At 38.0% G+C, this 25,208-nt stretch overlaps 1 protein-coding gene across 1 annotated transcript in view; it reads left to right on the forward strand.

Moving 5' to 3' along the window:
* The window catches only part of LRP1B (LDL receptor related protein 1B), a 575,589-nt gene that overhangs the window by 245,927 nt on the left and 304,454 nt on the right, over nucleotides 1-25,208 (forward strand). The window contains exon 7 of the mRNA XM_075152715.1: nucleotides 24,434-24,656. Within this exon, the coding sequence (XP_075008816.1) occupies nucleotides 24,434-24,656 (223 nt within the window). The remainder of the gene's footprint in view (nucleotides 1-24,433; nucleotides 24,657-25,208) is intronic.

Raw genomic sequence — 25,208 nt, forward strand, 5'->3', positions numbered from 1 at the left:
CACTACCTGGTTATCGGTCAGCGTGGGTGGTGAGCAATTGCATTGTGCATCACTCATTTTGTATATTCTATCATTATTATTATTATTTTCCCTTTTCTGTTCTATTAAACTGTCTTTATCTCAACCCATGAGTTTTTCTCACTCTTACCCTTCTGATTCTCTCCCCGTCCCACCCGGGGGGGCGGGGAGTGAGCAAGCGGCTGCGTGGGGGTTGGCTGCCTGCCAGGTTAAACCACGACAGTCCTTTTTGGCGCCCAACGTGAGGCACGAAGGGTTGAGATAACGACACATCTGACCCGCACGGGTTAAAACAATATAAGCATTCATTATATCAGTTTAGTACTCGCTGTTCACAATGTTGGTATATTTGCTCGCAGAGTTGTTAGATCTGTTCTTGGAGTTTTGGTCTGTAGCACCTTACGGGCTGTCTATACTGCTGATTATCAGTTTTTATGTGGGGTTGGTCATCTCTGGGAAATGGATTAAGGTCATCGCTTTGCTATACTGTGTGACACTGGTTTATGTTATGATAAAATTATTGGTCACGAGCCTGTATTTGGCATTGCCGTCATTCCTGTTCTTCGGGAGCTATCTTTTGGAAGCTATTAATAATTACACTTTTTACCTCTTCACCTCGGAGAATGAATTTAGGGGGGAGACAGGATGGGACACTTTCTCCCACTTGTTCATCTTCCCTTCCATATCTTCAGAAACTCCTTTTTCTTCTATCCTCTTCATGAAGACGTCCACAATATTCCCTGAGAATTTTGAATATCCTTGGGATGTTCAAACAAGCATGATCATACTGCTGTGTCTCCTGAATGTGGTTCAGGCCTTGTTTAGAGTTAAACAACTATTCAGGAATACTGTCCAGAGATCAACCCCAGCAACAGGCACGGTGGCTACTCAAACCCCCACAACAGGCACTGTGGCTACTTCAACCCCCACGACAACCACTGCAGCTCCCCAAACCCCAGCGACAGACACCGCGGGTACTCCAACCCCCGTCACAGGCACTGCAGCCACTCAAACCCCGGCAACAGTCACTGCAGCTACTCCAACCCCCGCGACAGGCGCTGCAGCTACCCAAACCCCAGCAACAGGCACTACAGCTGAACCAGAGGACCAACCCTTGCTGGTATCTGTCACCCCTGTACAGAAGAAGAAATCTTTGAAGCGGAAGTCAGGTCATTTAGAAAGGGATGATGGAAAAGCAGGGCCATCACGAGGAGGGGAGGAGGAAGAGGAAGAACTCATAAACGAGACGGAAACCACCCGATCCCTATCCCTGAGTGAGCTGCGAGATATGCGGAAAGATTTCAGCCGTCGTCCAGGGGAGCATATTGTTACCTGGCTGCTCCGATGCTGGGATAATGGGGCCAGTAGCCTGGAATTAGAGGGGAAGGAAGCCAAACAGCTGGGATCCCTTGCTAGGGAAGGGGACATTGACAAAGCAATTGGAAAAGGGACACAGGTCCTCAGCCTCTGGAGGCGACTGCTGTCAGGCGTGAAGGAAAGGTATCCCTTCAAGGAAGATGTTATGTATCGCCTAGGCAAGTGGACCGCTTTGGAGAGAGGTATCCAGTACCTGAGAGAACTAGGCGTGCTGGAGGTGGTTTATAGTGACCTGGACAAGGACCAAACGCCCAAAGATCCGGATGAAGTCCAGTGCATGCGACCCATGTGGCAGAAGTTGGTACGGAGCGCACCAGCGTCGTATGCCAGTTCGTTGGCAGTACTGTCCTAGGCAGAGGAAGAAGCACCAAGGGTAGATGACGTGGTTGGCAGACTCCGGGAATACTAAGAAACTGTCTCCTCCTCCCTTGTCTTGGCTGTGGAGAGACTGTCCTGGGAGGTCCAGCAAAGAGGATATGTCCTATTCTCCACCTGTACGGACCAGTATCTCAGCCATCAGGAGTCAGCGTTTTTCTGCTCAAGAGAGAGGATATAGAAAGCACACACCTCGAGGCACCCTGTGGTTTTACCTGCGTGACCACGGAGAGGACATGAGGCAGTGGGATGGAAAACCTACCTTGACCCTAGAGGCACGTGTACGTGAGTTGCAAGGAAAAACAATGACACAAGGGGGTTCTCCCAGGAAAAATGCTGCTCCAGTTTCAGGAAAAACCTGTCTCACGACGGTCCAGTTTCCAGTGAACAGTTCCCCAGACAGAGTAGAAGGGCTGATCTTACTTTGGATTGTTAAACCATGACACATGCAGTTATAAAACGTGCATGTATTAAATAATCCCTGGTAACATTTTCAGTCTTCCAAGCAGCTGGAAAGCAACTATGATCCTCTGTAAACAACATGTTTACTCAATGTCTTCCTAGATGTAGTCACGCAGACAGTCTATGTGTTCCTAAATGCGTGTCTATCCGAACACCCAAAAGAAAATGAAGGGAATGTATTTTTGTGGTGGGAAAATATCTTCTCCAGTGCTGTGACACAAATCTTGAGTTGCTAATTGTCTTTGGTTGAACCACATATCAACTTAAGTAACATACTTTTGTTTAGGTAAAGAGAAAATAAGAGCAATGAATGGGCCACTTCATGTAAAACAGAATTAAAAAAATTGTAGAAGCTTCAATTTTCCCTTACCCTTGGATGGGACCCAAGTCTTTCTTGACAAGCCAAATCCTAGCTTTTTCACATCTGGTGTCCTGCTGGTATTTTATTTTGCTGTTGTGATACAGCAGAGAAATAGAGCTCCTAATTTGCAATTTGAAATCCACAGGTGTTGATAGGAAGCTTTTGCTACTGCAATGTAGTATAGATTTCTAAAATGGTAAGGAAACCTCAAGATGAAGATTACAGAGGCTTCCTATTCTAAGTAGAGATCTTATGGGTTTTGGAGATGATACTGTATTTCAGTATTAAGAGTAATGACTGTCGCTGTCAGTGCCAAATGTCTGGGGAAAGATGTTTCTATTTGGGCTAGGAAAGATTGGGGAGAAAAGAAAGTATACATAACACTTCTCAGTCACTACTTGTTTGCAACCAAAATGAATAAAATGAGAGCTGCTCCAGCACTTTTTCTAACAATAAAATCCTTTACCTGACTCCTGGAACTGGTACCATCATGGAGTAGATTTTTTCTGGGAAGCTGCAAGCAGAGTATGCCAGCCACTGTGAATTACGGAAGAGAAGGAAAGGTAAATTCTCTCTTACGGTGTTCAGCAGCCCCTTTAGCCTGGGTAGTACTGGCACTTAGTCTAGCTCTAATGGCATTATGTATACATCACTGAACTCAGTCTGATAGTTTCCATATTTTGTTTACCTCTCTGTGAAAGTAAAATAGTATCATTTTAAACCCAGTACCGTCAAGTCCAATCTATTGAAGTGCTAAACAGGCTAGCGCTGTGGATGTTAGAGCTAACCCTCAAGCTTCAAGGGATATTGATGGACCGTATTTTCTGCTTCTTCCGTTTCCCTAATCTAATTGTCAAGGCAAACCGTACTTCAAATTTCAGATTCTCTCTAGGATTAGGTGTTCTTGGAAGCTACTTTGACAGGAATTATGCTATAAAACCAGGGGAAAAAACGTAAGATGCTAAAGTTTTTATCTGGGAGGTGGCTTTTATTAACAGTTCTGATTTCCTGCAGATACATATTTTGTCTTGTCTGTGGCTATGAATTATTTTCCTAACTAGGAAGTCTCATGAAATTTTAGACATTCATGCATAGCCCTATTACTTCATTCATTTATAGCAAAAAGTAGACTTAAAGAAACTTGGAAAATTCCCTGTGGAAAACCCTTCCTGTGTTGCTGCTGGGTCTAGACATGGCTTAAAAGGTTGTTCCAGTTCTGGTTTATCTGATTTTTTTACTGCTATTTTCTGTTTCTAACACCATTCTCCCAAATAAGATAGATAAAGGAAAGGTCAGACTGCAGTTCTGTTAGCAGCAGGGATGTTTTGCAGCGTGCTTGTCAGAGGTCATTGGCTGACCATGCCCTGGCCTCTATAGGTGAAATTCGCTATGTAGCAAGCATATTTGCATATATGGTACACTTTAAAGACAAAAACTCATACACAGAATTTTTTATAAGATTGAAGTCTTCTCTGATTGTATTTTAAATCATAAGATTGGTGACATTTACCTTTCACCATGTCATTTTATTTTTCATTTTGTGCTTCAAGCCAGCATTCCCCAAACTTAGTGCCTCTTAAAAAAGCTTAAGCAAATAAAAATGCTTATTTTCCATCAGTGAATTTATAGCTAGTCATGATAGGTTAAAAAAAAAAAAATTAAATAGCTTTGTGACAGAAATGAAGAAATATTCCTAATCATTATATGCATTTTAAAATTCATTGTGTTTAAAATACAGCGAATTTATCTATGTGCAACATAATTTCTTTTCAAGAATATGCAATTACTCTATATTGAATGCCAAACTCAAAATCTCAAAAACAAGCTGAAAGAATTGAACCTTTTATCTCCCAAATGGAGACAGCTGAGACTGCTTAACCTTCATGGCTTTCAGTCAAGGGGCAGTGCTTTAAAACAGTGAGGTGACTGACCTGGGTGAGGACAAACACCCAGCTAAGGAACTGAGTAACTCAGTGTTAGTAGGAAAAAAGCAGATAGATAGGTGGATGGATAGACTTGGAAAGAGGCAGGAATTTAGGCAAAAGAAAAAATAGAGTGAGTCTCGTTTTACACTGGGAGTGGATATAAAGAAAGAATATAAAGAAATTCCATGATTTTGAAAAGAAGCCTCAGGTAGGTGATACAATCTTAGTCTTTAACTTAAACCTACACCTACAAGTGTTCAACACTCATGGGGAAGCTGTGGTACACCTGAATATTTATTGTAGCCAGTGATGTAAAAATTGATTGGTGGGAGAACCCGCAGAGAGTGTGCGCATCTTTTGTTTCATCAAGTGCGTGTCCTTGAAAACTGAACTATGAATGCAGTATGCAAAAAGCAAGTGGATCTCAGCAAAACTTAATCTAAGGACTGTAAGTATAAGGGCATTTAGTTGCAAAACCTCAGTCCCTTGAAATAAATCCTCTATACAGAAATACGTCTGGGAAATTTGTCAGAGAAACAGGGGAAACCGAAGAACATATATGCACTGTGTTGATAAAATTAAACACCTTGTCTTAATTACAGCAGTTGCCATTGTGGCTATGCAGTATTGCCTGTGGCAGAGGCCTAAAACCTTTACCAAAAAGGTGGAGAATGTCTTAATGAAACCTTACCAAAACTCATTTGTTATCAAGTTTTGTAGCTGTGTGTTCAGGAGAAGGCAGAACTGAGCACTTAGTTTGTGTTTATAAATTTTTGGTGTCACGGCCATGTAGAGTCCTCCTCTTCTTCTGTAGCACACAAAATTAATTTTGCGTGAGCCAAATTATACAATTTTGAGATTTTATACTCAATAGATTTATAAATTATTTTACAGCAATGCAGGGCTGGGGAAATGAAAGCAAATATTTGCTATACCTAGCAAACAAGGTAATCTGAATACATGTCAGTCACTTAATGATGTATTTAAGCTCTAGGCATGCTGCCTGATTGGTGTTTAGTAAAGACCCAACTATAAACAGATGGATAAAGCACAGGTGTCAGAGCTAAAAAACATGCTGAGGTTTTCTCCTGTTTTAATACTTGTCAATTGTGTGAGCTCACTGCTCTACACCTCGACCTCACCGCCTCTAAAAATACTTTACTTTGCTGAGCGCTTTGAGAAGGATGAAAATTAATGAGTATTTGTTATGAATGACTGATTAGTGACAGTATTTTTATTAGGAAAACTTGAAAAGAGGCTTAATAAATATCATCCTTTTCAGTCTTTTACCCTGTGATTTTCTTAGCTTTCTTGGATCACTGACTTCATTATGTGACATTAGAAAATGCATTCTAAAACCAACTGCTAATAAAACACATGTGTATTCTGCTCTTATTGCTTCCATTTCTGCACTTCAAACAGAATGTATTCCCATTCAAATTGAAACAAAGATTAATGAATATCTCACTAATGTCCAGTGATCTGTTACGGGCATTGAACAGCCTTATGTCTAATTATTTTTCTTCTATAAATAGCTAATGTTTTCATAAATATGTGGTGGCAGTGTGCAGTCTTAAAAGTACTGAGCGTTGATTTGAAACAGCTTATCTCTTCCTGAATATGAGAATAGTTGGATATTCTTAACAGATTAGGGAAACACAAAATATGTCAAACCGCACACCTACTGCCCTTCTGAGCTGTTTAGGCTATACATAAGTATGACTTAATGAAGAGTATTTCAGAATAAAGAATAACATGATATCTAGGATTTCTAGCATCAAAATGGATTGGACTTTGTTTGTTTGGGGTTTTTTGGTTACTTTTTAGTTTTTTGAACTGCTTCCAGAGCACTTTCTGTGAAATGGATGAGAAAATACAAGATGTGATTTCGTGACTTCTTCAGACACATGATTGTAAAGATGGAAGCCTCTGTACTTTGATACGTTTTGGTTTTCAGCATTGCAGGATGTATACTTCAGCAGTGTAAGCATAGGTGAAGAAAGCATAATGATTTTCATGTTTTAGTGTTTCAAAAGTAGAGCGGCTGGGGAAAACTTCTTCTGTCTTGCAAAAGATTTTGTGTTCTATATTGAGGTGAACCTGGGAACTTTCAAAGTTACCATGAAAGAGGAAACATCTTGGGAAAGCCATGGCTACAGGAGATACTTGTATAATGTCTGGGACTTCCAGGTTCTCCAATACGCCAGACAAGTGTTTAGCCACCAGATATTCTCATTGAAGCTTTTTAGAAATGTATAAATAATTTTCATCAGAGCAGAGATGAGAATTTTTCTCTCGTGCATGCTTTTACTGCTTTTTTTCTGTATGTTTAATTAGTAATAGAAAGCACAAAAGCTTCAAAAAGAAATGTTGGGACAGGTTCTCTGATATTGAAATAGGGGTACACAGATTTGAAAAACCCATCTCGTCAGCAAAAGGTTTAACCCAGCCAGTGAGGTATTTGTTACACTATGCTGCCTTTTTAACAGAAAATTTCATGTGATGCCAAATTCACTGCTTGATAAAACATTCCACCAAAATTCCTAGTGAGGAATAATGTAACCAATAAACAAAAGAAATGCCCTGCCCACCCCGATCTATACTTCCTTTTGGTTTAATTTTTTCCTCACCTTTGGAATTGTCCTTAGACTTTCAAATGCTACATAATACTGAGAGGAGTGCTACCTTTTCCAAGACATATTTAATAGCATGATGCTGAGACGGCAATTTATTTCCTGTTTACAGCTGTCTGATACTTGCAGATTAGATGTTCCAGCCTGGACTTTGAATGTCAGAGTTTCAAGAACACGTTTTGAACATACCCTGACATATTTAATTGAGTTCAGCACATAGGACAGCCTCAATTACTAGTTTAATTAAAAAAAAAAAACCACACAACAACAAAAAAAAACCCACAACAAACAGCCAACAATAACAGAAAGAGTATAGTTTAGCATTATAATTGAGTACTGCTGCCGTGAATCCTAGTTCAAAGTGCTTCACTCCCTCTAGTTGCTGTGCAGGGACTTGGGGTTCCTAACTTGTGAATTCTTGTTTGAGTCTGACTTTCCAGGGATGAAGACTAGATTTCAAAGATGTTTAGACATGGGACGAAAGCAATCAGGATTTTCAAAGGCATTTGCGCAACTAATTCCCAGTGGTTTATCCTTTAAATTGCCGTTGGTTTCATTGGGATTTGGGCACCATGTGATCTGCTATGCTCTCTCCATTATGCTTTGACAAGTAAGCACATCCCTCACCAGGTACCGTCAAGAAGCAGGCTGTATCAAGCAATTACTGATTGCTGAACACACGAAGACCTTTAAAGTCTATAAAGTAGTATCTTCAACGCTCTTCTCTTTTCCCTCTTTTGGAATAAAAAGTGAAAAGACCAGGAACACATCTTTTAATAAGATAAGAAATGAAATAACTGTTCTGCAGCAGGTGGTGTCTTGTATGTCCCAACCCAGGCTATCTTCCACCTTGTCATAGAGAGCAGCGAGGAATTTGAGTGATTAAAATAGTGCTGGGGATGGTAAGATTATTCACTGGGGTTATGTCAGAGGAGGACAATTATGTTGAAATAAACTGGGGAGGAGGGGGGGAAGCCTAAAGTTAATCTGTGCTCCCTTCACCTCAGGCTGATTGGAGTAAATTAACTGCTATTGCAATTAATATGCAAAGTAGATATTCATTATTTTTCTGATGGCAAATAAAATAATGTATAAATATAACAAAAATAGTCTTGAAATATATTTTGTTAATTATGCCTGTAGACTATGTTTTCATTTTGTAAAGCAAGCAAGCAAACAAACAAACAGCCTGCTGTCCCCCCTCTCCAAAACCCACACGGCTGTATTCTGATCCACTCTCCACTCACGTCAGTGCGTATCAATTTTGTTTTAAAATAAAGAAGTTAAACTTTCCTGACACGTAGGCACACCATGATATGCTTTCAGACTTGAAGGGTTGCCTACCAGAAAGGGAATCTTCTCCTCAAACTGTATCAGTTGCTTTAATAAAAGATATCTCCATTGATAAGTCTTGGTCTGGTACGTGTAGCTCCCTTCCCTGCACAGTGTCAGCAGAGGTGTTCACCTCCTCTTCTGCTGTCACCACGGCGCGTGTGATGTAACGTACTCGGCGTTATTATTGGGGTTTATATTGTTTCTTCTTTTCCTAAAATTGAACAATTAGTTAATTAACACTAATTAGTTAATTAAACTAAATAGTTAATTAGCTCTAAAATGCAACTGTATGCATCACTGTGTGCCCAGTGGCCTGGAGACTGAGGGGAGCAGTACCTGGAGCAGGGGAAGAGTGAGTCAGTGACCACTTACGCAGGTTGGGCATGGAAAAACCTGTGAGACTAGGTGCATCATAAATATGCTGGAATCCCATTTTTCATATATTTTTAATGACATGAGCTATAACTGTTGCTTCTTTGAGTGTGAAAATTGTCTTAGAATTGGTATTTAAATTTGTGAGGTAGCTTGGAGAGCTCAGCTATCGATACATCAGTTCATGCTGGCATAATCTAATTACTTTGCACATGACTATAATCCTATACTTGGCCAGAAAAGTATTTTTATTTTATTTTTCTGCAGTTCTTTCTTCATTTTTTTCCAGTTTAGTCATTTTCAGAAATTGTCTTCCTGTCTAATTCTACATAGGGTAGGTTGGTATTTGAAAGAATTGTTACAGAAATGCTGTATGCAGGTATTGCCGGCGTGAACTGGTTTCCCCCTCCCATCCAAACCTGCTACCTCGTTCTCCTTGTTGTGCTCAGGAGTCAGCGCTGCTAATACATCTCTACGTTTTCTGTGTTTCAGAAGAGTAATCAGGAAGTAGATTTGTGCGCTTACGTCGAAATAGCTTGTGAAATTTCTTACTTGAGTTGCTAATGCGTGAACTGGATCATTGCAGGTTACGAAGTGAAATGCGGGATGGGGAGGTACGGCATGGCCCCGATCCTCGGTAGCGTGCACAGCCTGGTGCAGACCCACTCGGGTGGGTGATTCTACCCTGCGGCTGCCCGTCAGAGCTGCTCTGCAGGTGGGGGTTTCCGTCCCTGGGGCAGGTTCTCCCTTCTCCACGAGACCTTCTGGGTGCGGGCAGGTGCCAGGCCCGTGAGTGGACTGGGGTGGGAGGAGAAGGGAAGTAGTAAAGTGGCCTTTAGTTTTCTGTTTTATTAATTCAGTAATGGTTTCTGACTTTCTGGAGTTCTTTCTGTGCTGAATGTGCTGCCATGCGGTGCTTTTCCCCCGGGAGGACAAGCAGGTGTGGAGCAAGAGTCACAATCTCATAGCTGAAGGTGTCGGCCAGATATAGATAGAGATAGATATGGATATAAACTTGCCCACTATTTCCCTGAAATAGTCTTTTTTGGTTGTTAACATAACTTGGTGAAATTTCCCCATGGCTGGTTGTTTTGTGGTTTCTTTAGGGGACAGAAGGAAGGCTGGGTTTTTTTGCTTTTGTTTCAGCTAAATCCCTTCAATCATTTCTGTAAACAAAGATAATACATAATTTTGTGTTAATAAATATTACCAACATCTTAGGAAAAAAAAAAGTGTGTTTGGAGCAGAAGTGGATGCTATGCCTCTGGATCGGCTGACAGCCTCTTTAATCCCACAATTCCCAGGTTGCTTCCTGCAGTCTCTTGTTTAATTCATTACTTATGTTCAAAATTCTGTAACAAGTACGGCGAGTGTATTACAGTTACGGCTTTTCTATAAAGTACTCTGTCATGCCAGCACAGGTTTTCACTGTTCTTGAAATGAGACAAGCCTCATGTGGAAAATAGCAGCAGATGATTCAGTAAATAAGGATTAGAATGAGCCACTCAAATGAAATGGGAAATTTCGAGCCAATAACTCAAATACATAAATAAATATATGTATAAGCAAAATTTCAGACATCTTTCAGATTTCAGATATGCCATGCACTCATGGCAATTAACAGCTTCCGAAAAATCTCAAACCAAATTCCTTAATTCTGAGTACTAAGAGTTTCTCAAGCAAAATTAAGAACAAAGGTAACATTTGTAATCCTTAGGAAAGGTGAGAGAACACAGGATTAGAAGTTGCCTATGAATACTATGTGAACAAAAGCCACCAATTTGCTTTGCTGATATTTTAAAATCATGATTTTATTAGCAACATCTGAGATCGTATGGTTTTAGTTCAGAATATTTTTGCAAAATATCTTTTGGAGTAACCACTGACGCTCTGTATTTCAAGACTATTTAAGCTGGAAGTACTGTTACAGCCATTTGTAAAACATTCATCTTTGGAATAGTTGCAGATGTTTTTGAATAAATGGCAGATAGGAAAGGCCACTAAAATAGATTAATCCCTGCTTGTCACAAACAGTAACAATTCTTTATCAGTTTTGAAACTATTCTGAGAATAGTATTTGATTGTCCGCATGCCGTTCATTGAACAGCTATGAACACCAACAAAAATATTACCAAAAAAAAAAAATTGAAGTTGACTGTCAGGTTCTACACCTGTGGCTTGTAGGTATTGGATTTTAATCAGTATTGTACTAAGAAAAATCAGATTTTGTTTTCTTCCAGAGGGGAAATTGCCTTATTAAGCTTCTCATATTTTCAGTTGACTATCCAAGTGAATGAAATTTAACTCTGACTAGTTGACATTAATACTAGTTCTGTGATAAGGTGTAATTTTAGATAAGGACTTAATACCCACTGACCATATTTTACTTATAAAAAAATAAAGTCTATATAAATGGGGGATAATAAATGTTTGTCATTTTTCCTATGAAATAATAAGAATTCTGCAGGACTGGAAGCCATTGTGTTTTTCTAACACTAAAGTAGACACCGTAGCTTAGCACTTACAAATACATGAGTGAAACGTGAATATTCTGATCTTTGTCTACCAAGTCATTGCTCACACATAAAAGCAGTTCCCCTCATGCGTCCCATTCATGTAAGGGGTCATTAGAGAATGAGCCTTGCCCTAGAGTCATTCAATAACTCATATCAGAATATAGTTCATCTAATTGGTACCAATATGCTAGTTTTCTGAATAAGAGACTCAACAAATATTAATCAAGAATCAATTAATCTCCACTGAAAACTGTCAGGGAAGACAAGAATGTAAGCTGCTGAAAACAAACTGTATGTGACTGTAGACTCTCAGGAAAAAAATATTTTTTTATGGTCACTGTCATAGGCAATAAAGTTGTTTTTAATGAGAGGATAATGCAGCTTTCAGAAGTTATGTGTATTTAGCCATTGCCATGAATTCGAAAGTATCAAAAAGCCTCGGGACCAAAAAACAACCTCTTAAAAATAACCTCTTATCATAGCTTGGCTGAGCAAAAGAAAAGTGACAATACTGCAAATTCCAAGCAGCTGCATGAACTGCTGAGTTATGCCTTAAATTTATGATTATGTGATGGTGTTAGTGAAACAGAAAGATAGATGTGGAAATATGCTTAAATTCCTCCTTAGATGTAACTGCTTTTTTTTCTGATCCCCTGAGCAGGGGAATCCACCTTTGTGTCAGTACTCAGCTGGGGGAAGCTATTCTCAGCGTGGTAAGAGGCATGAACGTGTTTTGGAAGTACTCCCAAGAAATGAGGGGCTATTTGGTTGGGCCATAGTGTGTGGCTGCAGAAAGCATTTATTGCCTCTTGTTTTCCTGTTGTGGTGATCTCACTTGGAACAGCTCTGACCTGTTCCTGCCTCAGTATCTGAGCTTCTGTTTGTCATCTCAGTACAAAAAAGTGGACAACAGAATGACTCATATGCAACATTCTTTAATACAAAATGTTTTAAATCTTATTTCATCTCTTGTCACTTGCCATAAAATATCAGCGTAACAGAACTGTTCCATCCTTTCACTAATGTAGGCGCATGAGTGCACCATGTTTCAATGCCCCAGCTCAATTAAAATCACTTTGAGCATCAAAATACACAGCCTCCATTAATTTACTGTTACACTCCCATCAGTATCTGCTTATTACTAGATACCACCATGTATAGAAACTTTTTTATCCTTGTATTCTTCATAGCATTCAGCAAAACTTTGAGGAAAAGTTTATGAAAACGTTTGCTAACTAGAGCAGCGCGCATGAACATTTTTGGATTATTATTATTTGTGTAACTTCTCTACCACAGTGGAAATGTAACAAGTAATGTCACAGGTCATTGGTGGGCTCTCAGTTATGACAACCTTTGGAAGTCAAGATTGAAATCCTTCTGTTGTTTATATATTTGTGTTTCAAATAGGCATTCATTGGTTTTATATCCTGCCTATATACACCAGTCAGTTTTCTAGCAGTTTCATATTAGTTCTAGTGATTAGGCACTAATCGTTAGTAGTATTATGAACAATTCTGCCTTCCCACTAGGACTAGCTGCTGCAAATTAAAGGTTAAGACATCAAGAACAGAGTAACAACAGCAAAAACACTACAGCCTTCTCCTTGTTGGAATACAACCAATTTTGTTGTCACTTAACCAAAATTGAGTTCTGTTTTGTAATGCCTCAAGAAAAAATATCATGAAGATTTAAAGTGTTTTTGATCTCAGAAGAGATAAAATAATGCAAATAGAATACTTCCAATCTAATTTCAAATATTATGATTCTGTATAAGTCATGCTTTGCTTTTTCTTTCTATTAACTTGATAATTCGTTGTCTATGATCTTTGTTTCAGACCAGACTTTGTTTTTTTTTCATTTTGTGTGTTTTGTTTGGTTGTTTTTTGGGGGGTTGTTTGTTTGTTTGTTTTAATTTAACTTGCAATTACAATTTTGGGGAGAAAATTACTTGTTTAGTTGGCAGTTAATGGGGAGCAGAACTGCCTATTTTTCTTTACTTGCTGTCAAATGCCAATTGAGGCATGGCATCAAATAATTCGGTTGTTGCTGACATTAAATAATGGTCCAGCTAGGAATCTGGAGATTCCTAGGGGGGGGATTACAGGCTCTGCAGACCTGCATGAAGGTGTGTGCTGTTAACAAGCCTTGCATAGACTGGCAGTGTCCGAACCAATCTCTCCAGCAGAAGATATTTGATCAGAAACTCAGGATGTAGAGCAAGTTCTAATATTCACCTCAGAATTTATTACCTTACAAAAAAAAATATTAAAGGAAGGAGATTTATAAACAGGAACATGGAAGTGTTGGATGAGAATTGTGTTTTTATTTCATTTTAAACAGCTGTTATAGTTTGGGTAGATACATTTGTTTGTTTGTTTCTCTGGGGTTTTTTGTTTTTCTTGGTGAACCCTGAGTACCTCCTCATTGCTGTTCACAGCTGGAATCATTAATTATATTGGAGTATTTCTCTAACCTGCAAAGTTTACTGCTTCATCCCAAAAGAAAGCTGCATGTTCAGATAAAGATCAGCTCTGTCTGTTGCTGTCAAATACAGGCTGTCCATTTTCTACTCTACACTGCGCTAAATAGCCATATGCACAATTTAAATTAGCTTAAGGATTCATTGTGTTAGCAGTGTTTGCTTGTGTAGATCAAATATTAAATGTATTTGCTGCCCTTTGGCATAAGGTGAAATTATTAGCATGTGTAAAAATTGCTTTAAACTGTATTTTTTACATAAATTACAATTTTTTTATCCATATTTAAAATACAAATTTGAAGTGTAATTTTTGTCAAATTAGTTATTCTACAGGATAACCTATGTCTTCATCCAAGATCATCTTCAGCTTTGATATCACTGATTATATTTAATGATTTAAATCTCAGCCAAGAGCTTTGAGAACAGTGGTATCCAAGATGTGACTTTTCATAACTGTAGCAAAATGACATGCTTAGATGAGAAAGTCAGAATAAAACAAGCATACAGTAGTAGTTTCCACAGCAAACCTGTTAGTTTCCAGTGGTGTACAATATTGTGATTTTCAGAGTTAGAAACATCATTGCATTTCATAGCCACTGATATATTCGTCTTCCATGAATTTGTTGGAAAGAAGAAATCCCCATCCTTGCTGTTGACTGCAATTCATCATGACTTTAAATCATCAGTTTTCAAAACTGGGCTCTGAAGCATTTGGGATCTAAAGAGTACACCTCTAAATATAATCCTAGCCTTTCTTCAGGTTTGCTTGTGAAGGAGGAGCCCTGAGAGTCCTAAAGCTTGCAAACTGTGGATTTTTGATTAATTTAATATAATCCTATATAATGTTGATTATTGTAGTATTTTCTGTATAAGATGGATGAGACCGGTTCTCAAATGCCAGCTATTACTGACATTTAATCTGGTATAGGTCATAAAATACCAAGGTGGAAGAACTGTTATAATTTATTTTTCACATTAATAAATTTTAAATAAATTAATATTGCAAAAATGCTGCCTTTTTCATTCTCTGTAACTCTAAATAGAAAAAGTTGGTTGACAAATCACAAATTTGAAGACAAAGCATTCTTACATTAAAGTAGATATCTGTATTGTGATAGATGTAGGTGATGTAGAAAACGTGATTTTAAATCTCTGACAAACTGAATGGGTACACTTTTTGCATTCCATAGTGCCCAACAGTCCATGTAACTAACGTTTCTCAAACTGGGTTGAAATGGCCATGTCTCAAATTCTGGGGAAGAAAAGCCAGTGGAGAAGTGGGATTGCGTTTGGGAAATAATAGCCCCCTGTGGCTAGACAGTCATTTCTAAAAAGCAAGTTACTGCTAGTGCTATCCTGATTTGTTCCGTAGCTCTAGGACAGAAGTTAAACCTACCAAGCTCCAAACTGCTCTCCTGTTAGCCTGAGTTTCATCAGGCTGCAAGTCAGACATGCTTTCAGGGGTGTCTTTTCTATTTTTTTCCCTACAAGTACTGAACAATTAATGAAAACTTCCACAAACACACAAAAAAATTCCTGTTTTTGAAAAGTTGTTCTTAAAATTGTTGCTTTTCAACTAAAGGAAAAGGTTGTTTATTAAGTGGAAATAAAAATAGGGTCTGACTGCATATAACAATATATTGTGAAAATTAAATAGCTTCAGGAAAAGTACTGTGTTTATTTTTTTTTCTGTGAAAGAGCTTCAGCTTCAATACTAATTAAATCTTTGAAAATAAATCTTTGAATATGTGTATTCTGCAGTGTACTTGGGTTCATGTAAATAGTATAAAAGGTCAAGCGGCACCATTTTGTTGTTCCAGAAATCATTCAAAGCAGAATAATAAAAAATATTACATGAAAAATACATATCTCTAGTTGAGTTTGAATGATAGCGTATATGTCAGACCCAGAGTTTCCTATGAAAAAACAGAATTTTAATTTTCTATGGCAAAATTATTTCACTGCATCTTGTATATCTGATAAAATATAGAGCGGCTGAAATTAACCATCTAATCCTCAGAAATAATTACTCAGGATAATCCAAGAACTATATTCATCATCATGTTCTCTTCAGGCTCAGAGTTAGATTTACGTAAGTGTGTGCATGATATGGGTGTAAACACACATTTTATAAATATATAAAAGTCTGTTTGTGAAATAGTTTTGGTTTTATATATACTATTTTTAAAATATTGTAAAGACTTCTTGGTACTGTTTGGCTGTCACGTTAAAAGTCTACTTAAGTGATGATTATAAAACCATGTTACATGACAGTTTGTGTGTCATTAAAAAATGAATTTTCTCAGTGGATCAACACAGTAATCTGGCACAGCTGGTTTGTGATAAACTGGGAATAATCAATGTTTCTTTATTCTTGTTCTAACTGATGAGCTTGTAGTAACACATGGGCAAGTGCACGTACAGTCTGAAAGGACTCTACTGCCAGATTTCTGCATCTGATTTAAATCCACATCCATACATTTTCACATGAATGGCAATAACTGGACAAATTAAATACTAATGTTCAGGGCCCTTAATGACTCCGTGAATACATCTGCAATGTGTCTTTCAATTAAATATAACAGTTATTAAAACTTTGTATATATTTATGGAAAAAAAAGTGACATAAAAGGTAAAATTGGATTGACTTCCTATAATTTTATATTGGGAATAAATTTTCAAAATTCAGACAACATCCTTTTGTTCAGAAGAAAGGGAAATACAATGAAAATGCACCATTGTGGCACAAAATTACTCAAAGTAATTACATGGCTTTAATGAAAGGATATTGAATTGTATTTAGACAGAAAGCAGATTAAGGAGGTATAAATTTGATATATGCTAAGGATTGCAGTTTTTCAAGGGTAGGTCTTATAGCTTTAATCTTGTTGATGGGGGGAAAAAAAACCCAGGCTTAACTATTATGACAAGAATGAGCGTAAGACAAACTTTCTTTTCTTTTTTAATCCTCTAGCAAAACCCATGAATTGAATTTTCATTTCTGTGGGTGTTTGTCTTTGATTTATTGGTGTTATATTTCTGGCGTGCTTTTTTTTAGCATGTGCAGAAACTCACACCTCTTCATAAGTGGAGCAAGAAAGAGATTATGGTACGGTTGATATGGGTTTGCTACATATTTACTCTGAGTGTGAAGAAGCATTGCTTGTGAGAGAAAATTGAAACTGTGAAAAGATGTCATAAGAGAAAAAGTTAGCTGTACGTCTTACTATCATGTATTATTCCTGCTGCACCCAGAGATGGGAGACAGATGCACTGGAGTGCCTTTTGCAGTTACTTCCCTGTAGAGAAAGCATATTTGGGTTGAAAAGGGAGGGGACAGAACTTTTTAAGGATCATTATGACCTTTAAAAAACTTTTTCATGTATATTTGGCTGCATTCCTAAGACAAAAGAATGTGAAGGTTTTTATCCCCTCAAAAGTTGAAAGGAACAAACTTGAAAAATTCTATGCAAGGTTTTGTTTTGATAAGCTAAAACAATAGTAGGGCATAGTTGCAACAATGTAACAAATCACAGTCCTGAATTATATTACATTCACTTTGTAACATCTCTGAAAATGCATATTTCTGTGTGTCAAAGGAAATTTATTGGAGGTGGGGGGGTCCTGTTGACGGCAAACCGATTTGGCTTTATACTAGGCATATTTCTATAGATGGACAGTTTTAGTAGGAGGAAAAAAAAAAATAGTTGCAGGATTTTTCTCTTTTCACCCATGTTGTGTTGCTCTGTTCAATAAGAACTCCACAGATCATGACAATTTGTAGCTACTTTAGCAGTGAACTGGATTTGCTCTTTTTTTAATCTGTCCCCAAATTCACAGCTATTTACCCTGTTTGCTGCTCAAATTGCCATCCCTGTTACTGCAAATAAAAAACCTTTGTTTGAACTGGTGATTTCCGTGTAAAGAGAAAGGTATTTTATTACAAATGTCCCCCCTAAGGCATTTGGGTTGAGCTTTTGCTGATTTTGCCCATGTTCTGCTGTGCAACAAGCGGTGATTCGAGCTTGGCTCTATGTGGTGAGAATGAGTTTTCTAACTGGGTTTTACTTTTATCTGCAGCTCTGCTCTGTGCCGCTTCCTGCGTGGTACTAAATCTGCAGCTCTCTACGGGAAGAAACCATTATTATTTTAGTCTTATGCACTCATTGTCAGGTTTCCAAAATATTAGGAACATTTGGAACATATATCCTCCTTTACATTGCAGAAGTCACAGAGGAGCTTTAACAGAATTTCACTCCTATGTAGCCCAAAAAACATCCACCCGATATTTCCTTCCAAAACCAGTTACAGAAATTAAGGCAAGTTACTGGAGAACCTGCTGGTTTCTAACCCCCTTAAAATAGCGTGGATTTGCAAGGAGAAATTATCCTCAAGGTGATGGGTGCTGCATCGTGCTAGAAAGAATGGGGGGGAGGAGGAACCCAAATGCCCAGATCAATGGCTCTTTGCCTTTGCCCCAAACCTGGCAATTGTTTTAAATGTGGGTGTGTTAGCAAGTAGTACTCTTCAAGTACCTAAGATTTATCTGGTACACTACGGGCTATGGCTCATTTACTACCAAAAATGGGCTAAATCTGAGTGTGGCTGATGTTTTTTGCTTTAGCTGCAGATGAAAAAGAAAACTACTGAACCCAGAAATCAACTTAAACATCAACAGAGGGGAAAATGTTCCTCTACCATGCTATAAAACATGCTATTAATTAAATGCAATGTAAATTAAATCAAATGACATTCATTTTGATACTGCATAAATGCAGTAGAAATAACATACAGGACCGCATGGCAGTCCCCTTCTGAGAATCCAGTAAGTAGATCCGTAAGTAGTAAGTAGATCCTGATACCATAAGCTTTAATTTACAAGCAAAGCATCCCACAGATGTTTTTGCACAGTCTTTTTAATTAGGTGTTTTGATCACCTCCTCTGAAGAAGGTTCCCTGTCCACTACAGCCCCCATAATTTTAGTTACCCTACAGTGTATCTTTCTGTGTTTACAATTTGTCCTACAGTATATTTGGCTAGTGCTTCTCAATGTCAATGGTCTTCTCATTAGGTTTTAAGCCGATTAAATTGCACCCCATTTCTGTTGCACCAATTCAGAGTTTTTTCCCCACACCGTAATCCCTCTTCTGAATTAGAAAAAAGCCTCCAACTTCTTGTCAATCATTTATTTTCTCAGGATCAACGGAATATCTTTAGTAGCTTTCTGTCTTGATAATGATCCTTTCAGTGTAACTTCTGGAAATTAAATACTGCTCTTTCTACTCTTAGCTCCTGTTGAGGTATGCTATCAACTGTTTTACTTTAATCTAGATAGGTCTGGTCCATGGCAGTAACTTTGTCTAAGAAAGCAGCCTTCTTTCTATATATACTATATTAATTTTCCTCTGATAAATTTGCATTGCAGTTGACTCTTCCCTGTGAACTGCCAAGCTCTCTGTCATTCTTCCCTTCAAAATACCACCTTCTTGAGATTAAGCTGGTGGACCTGTAATTACTTCAGAAGAACATCCTTTCTGGTTCTTCAGCTAAAGTAGAAGGTGCTATCCTTTAAATGTGTGTATTTGTAGTCTTCATCCTTTTCCTACCGAGTAGTGCTTACACTAACACATCTTCTTCTCTTATAAGAGAAGACCAGAGTAAGAGAGAAACAGGTGGAGAGACAAAAGATGATATTTTCCCTGACACTGCCGTTTGGCCGCTCTGTTGGCAGCTGGCACACGGGTTGGGTCTCGTTGACAGTAGTCTTAACATATGAGCTTTAGGTAACTCTGTAGGATAGCATGTCTTAACTCCTGCAGAACAGGAAGGTGTATAATTCGGATACATCTGTGATTAAAGTGTTTTGGTACCTGAGTCCATTTAGCCTCCGCTCCTGCAATTGATCTTAAACCACACCATAATATCGGATGTGTGATGGTTTATCTTCTGCACCTGTCCTGTTTGGGCATGTGTTTTGCTTGCTCTCATAAGAGGTTGAGGTTATTGTACAGTAACACATTCCTCTTCCATAGGTCCACTGAAGGAGCACTTGAGGTTTAAAAGCCAAGCTGGGAATTAAAGGAGCAATAAGAGGTGGGAATAGGCTGGCTTGTGAGTTATACAGGGAACAGTTCAGAGTCTGAGGCCTGGCAGCTGGATAGATGAGCTTCTGGACATGGTGACAGGTGTACCTCTTCCCTATTACAAAGAGTAATGAGAGACTGAGGAGGAAATAAAGAATAAATAATAATAATAATGGCACATGAATACACTTAACTGTGAAGCACAGTTGTATATGTCAGGAAAAAATTGTCAGCTACTTCGTGATATTTATAATATTGTTCCGTATATGGGTGGTGGATTTTTTGCCAAAGAGTTGCAGAATTTTGTCCCCCAAACATCTGATTGTGCTGTACAGTATTTGGCTTCTTAGGTGCATCAGAAATGAAGAGTTTTCAGTCATCCACATGCCCAAATGTAGCTTTACAAGGAGAACAGATTTCTTTCTCTGCTAGTTGAATAGGTGGATTATGAATGCGGTGACTGAAAGCTTGGAAAACAAAAGGAAGTGGCAAGAGAGAAGCTGCTGGACAAAACCAATGGTGATAAGGCAGGCATCTAACGTTGGTGGCTGAACTAGGACAGTAACTATCTGGATCTGAAAGGAAGTTTCTATTGAGGACAGATGTCTTCTGTCAGGAAAGAACAGCAGGCCTTTTGAGGCCCTCCTTACGTGTTTTCGGGGCCTGATAAGGAAGGAAAGATGAATCTGTGACCACTGGTATGAGAACAGGGGCTGGGAAGTGCACCGTCACTTTTGTCTGGTGACATTCTTCTCTAGAATTAGTTTTATCTGGTAACATGACTTTATCACTATTTGTAGTCAGTTGGTTTGTCAGTTGAGGCTATTTTAAAATGGTATAGAGATTTTGTTGCTCAGACATGGAGGGAATATTCCCTGTGTTTTCCTAGTTGAAACCAAACTCTTGTTGGAAAAACTCCAACCCTAACTTTTTAAGACTAAGTTGTTAAGTTATGAAACGGGTTGTATTTCATAGACCGGAGAAAGCCAGCTAAACCCTGGGAAATCAGCAGAGGGAGGAGGATGTATGTAATAGCCGGGGAGAAGATGACTGTAAATCAGCAGCATAATAGAGCTGTGAAAATAACAAATATCATCCAGTGATGGCTGAATCTCCAGCAGGGGAGTTACAGTGCCATCGTACAGACACCGGTGAACCCCTCTCTGGAACAGCGCATCCAGTGCTGACCATGCTTGTTCAATAACATGACCTAAAAAATGGAATAACTACACAGAAGGGCAACATAAAGAGCCTGTCTTATGAGATGAGAAAGATTGACTTCCTTTGCTTATCTCTAGCTGCTAGGTAGAGAGGGAAAGAATTTGATTGCCATGTAGAAATACCTTTGGAGGGGAAGACAGGTGAAAAGAACTGTTTAAGCCAAATAAGTGTGCTGCAGTAAATCAGTAGGTGTAATTTAGCCTTGAAGATATTGTCATTAGTTATTAGATGTAGATTCCTCACCCTTGGAACAACAATGAAACCATTCTGGAAGAGCTTCTGGATGGAACATTGGGTCAGAACAACTAAGGACTTCTATGAGTTTAAGAAGTTTGAAAAAAGAGTAGTATAGGGTGCCTGCAAAGCAGCTGGACTTGATGAAGAAGGTGGCCCTTTTTGTTCTTGATTAACAATGGGCGGAACATGGGGTTTGTGCAGTTTCAAAGAGCTAGGAGAATATTTAGAATTTCTATGCATGAAGAAGTCTGTAGCTTTCAAAAGATAACACGTCTTAATAAAATTCAATTTAGTGCCAAAATTTTTACTATTTTACAGCAGCCTCTGTTAGCACCCTCATTGGTAGTCTCAGGAAATACAGGCTGTAATGAACGCAGCTCTCCCTGTCCCAGTTAGAGCTGGTCCCTCAAGGTCAGTACTAATGCATAGTGCTTGGGCTGTACAGGGGAATGCACATGGTCAGTGTTGCTGCTGAAATTGCTCTGAATTGATAAAAATTTCACCACCCCCTGCTGAAAATAGATAAGCAAATCCAGCACCGTTTGTGAGCAGGAAAATTGGTCTTGAGCTGAAATAAATACTACTATAGTGTTTCTTTGAGAACTCCCAAGGCAAAGCAAATACAGTGTAATTGTGGGTCAGCTTCACGTGTTATAAATGCAATTCCATTTTAAACCTCATTCTAAAAGTCTGCGTTAGTCTTTAAATACAGAATTGCGTTTCAAGATTACATGGTAAAGCATTTAATTTTCTTAATTTAATTTTCAGTACGCTTTGATCGTACGGCAGCAGTTAGGCAACTACTTTCTTTTGCCTCTACATTCAAAGATAAAGTTTTATTATTGTCAGTCTCCAGGAGAAGAGTGATTATTTTTAAAATGAAAAGTATGTCATATACACATGAAGTCATGCTAGCTTCCTTAGCACAAATGATGTTAATATAAAAAAGATATTTAGAAAACAAAGAAATGATCCCCCATCCCTGAAAGCTGGAGAAGCATCTTAGATACTCTTTACTGTATCTATTTGTTATTGACATACAAACGTTTTATTTCTTGTCTGATCTGAAAAGAGAATATAGTTGTAAAAGGCAAATAATTATTATTTCGAACTTGTGTATTAGTCTGTTTTGTGATATCACATGGAAATGTTAATAAGAGTACTGTGCACTAAGCAATCAAGTAAAGAGTCAGTCTGAAGTCAAGCTCCAGGTCTTTGTAGTTGCTGTGTGTGTTTATATAAACACACGGGGGGGTGCGCCTGATCACAGCACAACCCATTTGGTTCTATGATTGCCAAACGAGCTGTAGTTTGAATTTTTGAATATTGATATACAAAGTTCCATTAAATAACCTAAATCAAATCCTCAAAGTACCGATTGCAGACTAGAGTACAGGTAGTGTTTTAACAACTTATTTTAAATGTAATAGGTGTTGGCCTTGTTATTGCTGATGAAATACATATATACATATATATGTATATATGTGTATACACATATATATACACACAGTTCTTTGGCTGTTTTTGTTCCAAATTAAGCATTTGCTTTGCAGACATAATTTTTACTTTGCACATCATCTGTAGTATGCACACTTTGATTTATATGGACCTGAATGATAAGTATGTGTTTTTTAAAATGTTCTTAAAGTACAGCTGGGATGCAGAATTACGATGAAGGACAAGTCAGGAATTCAAGATGATTTTGATAAATAGAAATCCTTGTCAGGAATGCAGTTATCCCTCGAGAATGTTATAGGTAAAGTTTATTCTGCCTTATGGCCTGGTGATGGACTACATGACCGTTCAAATTCTCCTCAAGCCCTATTTTATGATTCTGTGACCAATTCTTTTTGGCATTTGACAGCTGCTGTACATATACTATAGATAATTCTACTGCCTTCAATACTTTTAATGATTTTTTAAATTTACATATTTTGCATGTGAAACAGTTTAACTACACTAACACTTTAAAATGTATTCTTATTTATTTGAGGATGGTAATAATAAAGGAGATGGGTCTCATTTGGCTATTTAGCAAACATGTATTCTTTCTAGCCTAAAACAAATTACAATGCTGAATTTCTATGAGAGGTTACAAGGCTATAAATTACTACTCTTTAACATAAAGATATCTCAAGGTTTATATGCTGTTGATCCAATGTTATTCCCATTAGTGGTAATAACTAGGAGATAATTCACTTCATTTGGAAAATGAAATCCTGATTCTCAAAGTAATTTTAGTAACATTCAGTCTGGAATCAGATTATTCTTTATAGCATGTTAAAGTCATGGCAAGGTGGTCTTCAGATTGCAAGTGTAATTTAGTCTCACAAATAGGTAATCTTGTTAAAATATTGTCAGGTTAATCAAAATTGATTTGTGTGTACTAAACCCAGTGAATGCTAATCAAGTATCGGGTTAGGAAGCTTTAGTAGCAATTTTAAGTCTTTGATAGTTTCCCATTATTCCTGGATGGAATGACTTATTGGATTTGTGGAAACATTTTAAAGCCTGAACATCCTTCCAAGACTGGATACAAATGCACTACAGACTAAAGCATCTTCTTCAGAAATATATTTTCCAAAACCTGACAGTGTGGATCGCTGTATTTGTTATACCTTATATGCAGTGAATTGTTCTCCAAACCAAGTAAGCGCTTTGTGGTTTTGCTACTCTTTCTTATCTGTAACTATCTTGCCATTTTTTATAAATAACAGTTAAAGAGATATTTAAGATTGTAATGTAGTCTCTGCACATTTGAATACCATCCATTTAAAAGACAAGTATTACATGGTGTATCTGTAGTGTAAGGAAATGCATTTAGAACTTCTGTACGTTCCGTTTGAAAGAAAGTGCTGTGTAATTGTGAATTTGTTAGAAGATATGGTAAATTTTTTTGGTAATTATATGATTATCAATATGGGTTATACGGGTTATTGATAGATGATGAAGAACAAAAACTCTGCACAGAGCCACCAGGAGCTTTGCGCTCTGCTCACACCCTTTGAAACTTACAACATCTTATTTTCTTTCAACAGAAAGCTTTTCTTTACAGACTACGGGAATGCTGCCAAGGTTGAGAGATGTGACATGGATGGAATGAACAGGACGTGGATAGTAGACTCTAAAATTGAACAGCCAACTGCTCTTGCACTAGACCTCGTCAATAAATATGTGTACTGGGTTGACATATATCTGGATAGCGTGGAAGTTGTTGACTATCAAGGGAGAAAGAGGCATACAATAATTAGAGGCAGACAAGTAGGTATTTATTTGCAAATTAGTAAAAAGTAATGATATCAATAAAAAAACATAGATAATGCTAACAGTTACAGTAATTTCAGATTTTTTTCTCTTTTTAGTTCAAATGTGTTAAACAGTAAAAGATCCATCTGCATGTTTTGTTTTATTTGCAGTTTAGCCTGTCTTGCAACCTATGGACAAGCTTCCGTGTCTCATTAACAATGCACCATGTGAATCACACTCCCCATTGTGAAAGACTTCAGGAGGGAAAATGTGGGGCAATGGGAAGGTACTAGGGGTTAAATTATTAATGACAAGAAGATACCCTTGCCAATTCATGAAGGAGAGACTAACAGGCACAAGAATGTGAAAGAAATAGAAGAACAGCAAAAGCTATTCACCTGCTCAGAGCAATCTGGATGACCTTAAATCATATTTTGTTGATGGCAGTGATGCTTTTCCCAGTTGATCCAGATGTTCAGAGTCATAAATACAAATGCTGAGGCTGTGTGAGTCTTTGAGCAGGAGTATATCAATCCGTAACTGTTGCTTCCGCTGGAGAGCGGGATA

This window comes from Calonectris borealis, chromosome 6 (assembly GCF_964195595.1).
Source record: "Calonectris borealis chromosome 6, bCalBor7.hap1.2, whole genome shotgun sequence".
Taxonomy (NCBI): domain Eukaryota; kingdom Metazoa; phylum Chordata; class Aves; order Procellariiformes; family Procellariidae; genus Calonectris; species Calonectris borealis.